This window comes from Octopus bimaculoides, chromosome 25 (assembly GCF_001194135.2).
Source record: "Octopus bimaculoides isolate UCB-OBI-ISO-001 chromosome 25, ASM119413v2, whole genome shotgun sequence".
NCBI classification, from domain to species: Eukaryota; Metazoa; Mollusca; class Cephalopoda; order Octopoda; family Octopodidae; genus Octopus; species Octopus bimaculoides.
In genome coordinates this window covers 32,477,525-32,485,074 of record NC_069005.1, presented here as the reverse complement: position 1 = coordinate 32,485,074, position 7,550 = coordinate 32,477,525, and the positions used below count along the sequence as shown (strand labels likewise).

The 7,550-nt window shown below is 38.9% G+C and overlaps 1 protein-coding gene across 1 annotated transcript; it reads left to right on the top strand.

Moving 5' to 3' along the window:
- The first annotated feature begins 91 nt into the window (after nucleotides 1-91).
- Nucleotides 92-7,511, top strand: LOC106870667 (uncharacterized). The gene is made up of 3 exons (XM_014916817.2): nucleotides 92-975; nucleotides 5,274-5,404; nucleotides 6,248-7,511. The coding sequence occupies exon 3, from the start codon at nucleotides 6,255-6,257 to the stop codon at nucleotides 7,233-7,235; it is 981 nt and encodes a 326-aa protein (XP_014772303.1). The 5' UTR covers nucleotides 92-975; nucleotides 5,274-5,404; nucleotides 6,248-6,254; the 3' UTR covers nucleotides 7,236-7,511.
- The last annotated feature ends 39 nt before the right edge of the window (nucleotides 7,512-7,550 follow it).

The following is a 7,550-nucleotide window of genomic DNA, read 5'->3' as shown; positions in this document are numbered from 1 at the left end:
AGGAAGAGAGAGAGAGAGGAAGAGAGAGAGAGAGGAAGAGAGAGAGAGAGGAAGAGAGAGAGAGAGGAAGAGAGAGAGAAAGAGAGAGAGGGCAAGAAGTACAGTCGAATCTGGCAGCAGGGAATATTTTTGTTTCTTAGAAAAATGTTTGTGTTTATTGAAGATTAAGATTCACAGAACGGGGAAAGAAAGAAAGAAAGAAATGGCCGATAAGAACTTTTTATGTACATCCATCCATACAGACAGACAGACAGACAGACAGACAGATAGATAGATAGATAGATGAATGGATAGATAGATAGATAGATAGATAGATAAATGGCGAGAGAGAAAGATAGATTAATAGATAGATGGATGGATGGATGGATGGATGGAAGGACAAAGACTCACACCCGCGCGCGCGCGATAGTGGACAAGCGAAAAACGTACCACTCAACACACATTCACGCACCTGTGTCTCTGTGTGTGGGGGGTAGGGGTACTGATAAAGTACCTCCCAGACGCCCCGTGATTGCACATATCTATGGATGTGTGTGTGTGTGTACATCAACTTCACCCTCACCACCACCACATATACAGCGCCACCACCTCCTCTAAGAAGACAAGTGAACCAAGGAACATCTACGCGATCGCTTAACTTGCTAGAAACAGTAGCTAAATTTCTCTCAAAAACAAAGAAAAAGAGTGAGAGATGATAAACTCCTAGATATGCCTTCCGATAAGAAACGGAGGCTATATCTTCAATCGTGGGCCAGCTCGATGAAAACTAATCAGACAGACCTTAAACAGCAACAACAACAACAATCAAAAACCGAAACAAAAATCACGCTGGTTGGGAGTGAAGTGTCGGTCGGATGTTTCTTAAAAGGTGGCCATTTTTCGTCTGACACCGATTGTCTTCATTTCTCGTGTCTAGCAATCATCCTAATTCTTTATCTTCTCTCATGTCTCTTCGGCAAGATTGCTCCACTTTCCGTAAGTTATTTCGTTATTGTTTGACATGTACTATATATGGCAATCTATGTATATAATAGCATGTTTATATTTATATATGTATATAAATATATATGTGTATATAAGATCCGTTAAGTCAGGCTTGTTAGTGATGGCGATGGTGATGACGATGACGATGATGATGATTATGATGATGATGATGATATTTTTTGTGTTTGTATTATTCAGAGATGACGAATAAGTTGATGGTGGAACAGTCATACACATATATCTATATGTATATGTGTGTGTGTGAGTGTGCGTGTGTGTGTGTATTCGCACATCGTATGCCCGTATGTGTGTGTGTGTATATATATATATATATATAGAGAGAGAGAGAGAGAGAGACGCTTATATAAATGTGTGTATATTTGTTAGCGTATACGTATATGGTCACAAATATAACTATATGTACGTAAACGTATAAATATAGATGTATATATAAGCGTGTGTATATATATATTCACACACATATATATACACACCCACTCATGTATATATATATGTATTTTCTTGTGTGTGCGTGTCTGTCTCTCACTCTCTCTATATATATATATGTATATATATCATCTATACATGTACATGCATAATAGATTATGTAATATATAGATACAAGTTTGTTCTTATTTTTGTTTACATCTGTTTCTTCATGCTAGGCATTGTTTTACGTCTGGATGCTCTTCCTGCCACTAATCCCTCTACTTGTTTCTCAAGTTATATATATATATATATTCTTCTATTCATTTTGACTGCAGCCATGCTGGAGCATTGCCTGAAAGGGTGTTAGTAGAAGAAATCAACCCCCAGCACTTATTCTTTCTAAGCCTAGTACTTATTCTATCGGTCTCTTTTGCCAAACTGGTAAGTTACCAGAACCTAAACACACCAGCATCAGTTGTGTGATGGCGGAGCGACAAACACGGACCCATACACACAAATGTATATATATATATATATATATATATATATATATATATATATACAACATGCTTCTTCCAGTTTCCATCTAACAAATTCACTTCCAAGGCTTTCATCACTTGCCCAAAGTACCACGCGGTGGGACTGAACCCAGAACCATGTGGTTGGAAAGCAAGTTTCTTACCACACAGCTATGCCTACGCATATGCATGTATGTATACATATAGATGTAGGTATGCACATATATGTATGGATATATGCATATATTATTTATATTATTATTATATTATATTATAGACAGACAGACAGAAAATGGACAGATAGATATGTGGATGAATGGATAGATGGATGGATAGATTGATAGATAGACAGACAAATAGATAGACAGACAAATAGATAGATAGACAGACAGACAGATAGATAATCAGCTAAACATGTATGAATAAATGTATGTGTGTAAGCGTGAGTGCCTCATTATGTCAACATCCTGTGCTAATTGCAAGTGTATGTCACCATTATACAAGTGGTGTTACTCATTTGCAGACCTCTGTGAAATCATAGCTGGCTATTGTGCTGTTTTTTTGTGGATGAAGAAGTGTTAGGGGAGGATGGGTAGGGGGAAATAGTACCTTATATGGAAACGGGTGAGGGTTAGTGACAGAAAGAGCGTCTAACTGTAGAAAATCTGCTTCAAGGAAGCACCATATAACTGGTGCAAACACAGAACATTCGGTATTAAGATAATGATGGTAATTATCATTATATTTCTCTCTCTCTCTCCCTCTCTCTCTCTCCCTCTCTCTTTCTCTCTCTCTCTCTCTCTCTATATATATATATATGTGTGTGTGTGGCTTAGCTAGGTGGGGGTGCTTGTAAACATAAGGACACAGGAAACATGTCAAGGCCGACAGGAAGCGGTGCTGCTTCCTAGGGCTAAATAGCTGTAGTATTATTCCTTTTCATGGGACTGTCACATTAAGTTGACAGCATACAACTACTTTATCGCATCACAACTGCATAAATCTCCCTGAGAGATTTAGAAATGTATTATTTCTATTATTATTATTATTATTATTATTATTATTATCATTATTATTATTATCATCATCATCATCATCATCATCATCATCATCATTATTATTATAATTATCATTTTTATCATCATCATCATCATCATCATCATCATCATCATTATTATTATTATTATTATTATTATTATTAATCATTATTATTATTATTATTATTATTATTATTATTATATGGGGTTAGATTGACAGTATGGTCAGCATATTGGCAAAAAATTAAGTGCAGAATGTGTGAATGACATATCGTGCTGACCTTCCTTACCTCCTTGACCCAGTAACAGCCGGCTTGAACTTTCACCTTTTGTCATTATTAATTAATATATCAATAACTAATTAGTGCACCAGACCCCCTTCTCTTTGCAACGATGATAATAATCAGAAAGGAAAAGCAGATGATATAAGGTGGTGTAACGTTGAAAAAAAAAAAATAGTTCATTGTTGATAAGTATGTAATCATCATCACCATCATCATCACCATTATCATCATCATCATCATCATTATCATTGTAATTTTTTTTTTTTGATGTCCACTTTTCTATGTTTGCATGGATCAGACGGACTTTGTTGAGGAAAAATTTTCTACGGCTGGATGCCTTTCCTGTTGCCAACCTTCATAGCTTTCCAAGTAAGGTAGATATTTCCCCATAAACCAGACATGTTTTTCACGGAACACTGGAAACGAACGACTTTGCTTGCATTACGATAATGCTCGTTTTGCCACCATCACATCTTGTCTAGACAAGAGTACACACTAACACACACACACATACACACACAAACACACACACACATACACACACAAACACACATCCTCGCCAGAAATAGGGAAAGAGGGCGGCTTATAAATGCCAAAACCTACCCTGGCGAAGAATGTACCCCACAACATAGATTAGTAGTTAGCGACTTTGGGATCAAGGCAAAATGGGTGCCCAGAATTAGACAGGCTTGGAGGAGAAGGGTGTGGAAGCTTAAAGACCCTGCAAACGGACAGAGACTTAGAGACAAGTTACTTGAAGCATTTAACGAAATAGAAGGGGTTATAGCATCATACAACGTGGAAGACAATTGGAGATTTCTGCGGGACAACCTGTTGAAAGCCACCGACCAGATTTGTGGGTGGTGTAAGGTCCCCTCCTGATCCAGAGTAACATGGTGGTGGAACAAGGAGGTAGACAGGGCTATTAGACACACACATACATACACAAACACACACACACATACACACACAAACACACACACACATACATATATCCTCATCATAATCATCGTTGTTTAACGTCCGTTTCCCATGCTAACATGGGTTGGACGGTTTCACTGAGGTCTGGAGAGCCAACAGCTGCACCAGGCTCCAATCTGATTTGGCAGAGTTTCTACAGCTGGATGCCCTTCCTAATGTCAACCACTCCGAGAGTGTAGTGGGTGCCTTTTACGTGCCACTGGCACAGGACCCACTATATATATATAGGATGGGATTCTTTCAGTTTCCCCCAAACAAATTCACTCAAGGCTTTGGTCAGCCTTGAGCTATAGAAGGAGACACTTGCCCAAGGTACCATTCTGAACTCAAAACCATGTAGATAGAAAATGAACTTCTTAACCCACTGCCATACATGTTTCCCTGGTCATGCTGTAGCTATTGTAAGCTGGCAGAGTTGTTAGCATGCTGGGCAAAATGCTTAGCAGCATCTTGTCTGTCTTCACGTTCTGAGTTCAAATTCCACTGAAGCCGACTTTGCCTTTCATCCTTTCAGGGTCAATAAATTAAGTACCAGTGAAACACTGGGGTCGACGTATTCGACTATCCCCCACTCCCCACAAATTCCAGGCCTTGTGCCTATTGCAGAAAGGATTATTATTATTATTATTATTATTATTATTATTATTATTATTATTTTTCCATAGTTTAAAGGTTATTGCTTCATACTTTAGTCTTTGGAACTAAGAAATGTTGATAAGGAATTTGGCTGATTGGCTTTCTGTGTGTGTGTGTGTATGTGTGTGTGTCTGCATGTGTGTGTATATGTGTATGTATGTGTGTATGTATGTATGTACCTATGTATGTATGTATGTACCTATGTATGTATGTATGTATGTGTGTGTGTCTGCATTTGTGTATATGTGTATGTATGTATGTATATGTGTGTGTATGTCTGTATGTATACGTGTCCACACCAGAGCATGGTCTGTAATTTTTAACTGAAATGTTTCTTTCTTTCATTTTTTTTTATTTGCATTTTATTTATTTATTTATTCATTTTTTTTTTTTTCACATTCCAGATCCATTTTCCTCAAAATGTTTGAGACTATTGTCTTGAGACTCAAACAAGAATCTTGTTGAAAGACCATTCAGCAAAAAATTACTTAGCAACCAAAAACCAAAAAATGTTTGTCAGAAATCAACGAAACCTGTAAATAACATCATTTTCTTTTTCTGCTTAAATTCTTGTCTCCAATATTAATTATAAATAAGGCTTTGAGCTGGCAGACTCGTTAGCATGCCAGGTAAAAAATACTCAGTAACATTTCATCCATCTTTATGTTTTGTGTTCAAATTCCCCACCGAGGTTGATTTTGCCTTTCATCTTTTCAAGGTTGATAAATTAAGTACCAGTTGTGTACTGGGGTTGATGCAATCGATTATTCCCCTCCCCCCAAATTTCAGGCCCTGTGCCTACAGTAGAAAGGATTATTATTATTATTATTATTATTATTATTGGGTGAGAAAGAGCAGTGTATGCCATCAAAGTGACACTGGGGTAAAATACACGAAGCCCAGTATACCCATCATGACTACCCGTCTGATAAGGGTACACCAGGCACATGCATCACAACCACATGTGCGCGACATGGTGATCTTATATCAAGATAAACAGTGCATAACCTTGCAGGTGGGGTCCAGTTAGAATTTTCTTCAGGTGAAGCAGCCCATCTTGGTCAAAAGGTCCCTGAATAAGGGTTGTTTAAGGATTTTGAAAAATAAAATACCCATATTTCCAGAAGTGAATTATTGAAACCCCAAAGAATAAGTGTTGTTGTTGTTGTTGGTGGTGGTAGTGGTGATGGCAGTATCGATGATAGTGATAGTAGTGGTAGTGTTGGTGGTTGTGGTTGTGGTTGTGGTGGCAGCGTCAGTGGTGGTTGTTGGTTGTGGCATTCATAGTGATAATGATAGTTGTGGTGATAATAATAATATTAACGATGACGACGACGATGATGATGATGGATAATTTTCTTCTGTTTGTTTCTTTCAGTTAAAGGATGGTGCACAGTGCAAACGCAACTCAAGGAGGCAGTGATGCATCGGCCAGTGGCAGCAGCGGCAACAACAGCAACACTGAACTCTCTTGTGCTTACATTGACTTCCTCATCCTCGGAGTCATGTTCATTTTGTACTCGTTATGGTGGACCGTACAAACGACCCGCATCTTCTTCTTCATGAGGTGGAAACATGTGGAATTCCATTCGTCGCTCGTCTACCCCTGCAGCAAGCAACGCTGGAAGCAGCTGATCCAGAGTTTCATAGAGATCTGCCTGATTATCTGTGGCCTTTTGCTCGTCACAAATTACCGACATGTGCCTGGGGTCAATTGGGCCGGCGGTGGTGTTGGAGGGGGTGGTGAAGTGAACGACAGCAAAAACAGTATGTTGAAATTGCGGTCTTGCATAATCCTCGTGGCTTTCGGACTCTCGTGTTTGGTGAACATCGGGTCACAGACGTGCACTTACAGCCTGCCGCAGGGCCTCGACTACTGCATCTTCATATTTGCGTTCGGCGTCGAGGCCATCCTGTTCGGCCACTACGTCATGGACGACGAACGAGACGACAGCCTGGCTTCGATCGGCGAGAACTTGGTCACTTACTGTGCCATTATGACCGTCGTGGTGACCATACTGGAGTTCCACTATCGCAACCAGGTGGTCTTCCCGTTTGTTCGCTCGTTCGTCACACTTGTGCAGGGCACGTGGCTGTGCCACTATGGTACGATCATCTGCTCCCCGTACAAGTGGGACATTACGGACTACAACATCAGCATTCTGTCCACGTACTTTGCGGCCCATGGCATGGCCAATTTCATAGTCATCTTTATCATCTGGCTCATCACATACAAACTGGCGCTCACTGACCGATGTTGTTGCTTACCGGTCAGTCTGGAGAAAACCAACGAAGTCTTCCTTGAAAACCGAGTCCATTTCAACTACCACATGCTGGACAGACTTGGTTCAGATGCCGAACAATAGCAAACAACAACAACAACAATAATTATAATAATGGTAAGAGGGAAAGCAGAGAATTGAGGAAGAGTAAGAGGCAAAAGAAAACATAAGAACTGTCATTCCTCAGGTAATGAGTATTTTTTTATTATTATTATTTATTTTATAAATTTTTTTATTTATGGTATTTTTTGTATATGTAATCTGATATATATATATATATATATATATATATACACGTATGTATATATTTATATGTATATATGAATGCGTGTGTGTATAAATATATATACATACACATAGACACATGCATATGGAATATATGTGTGTGTGTGTGTATAT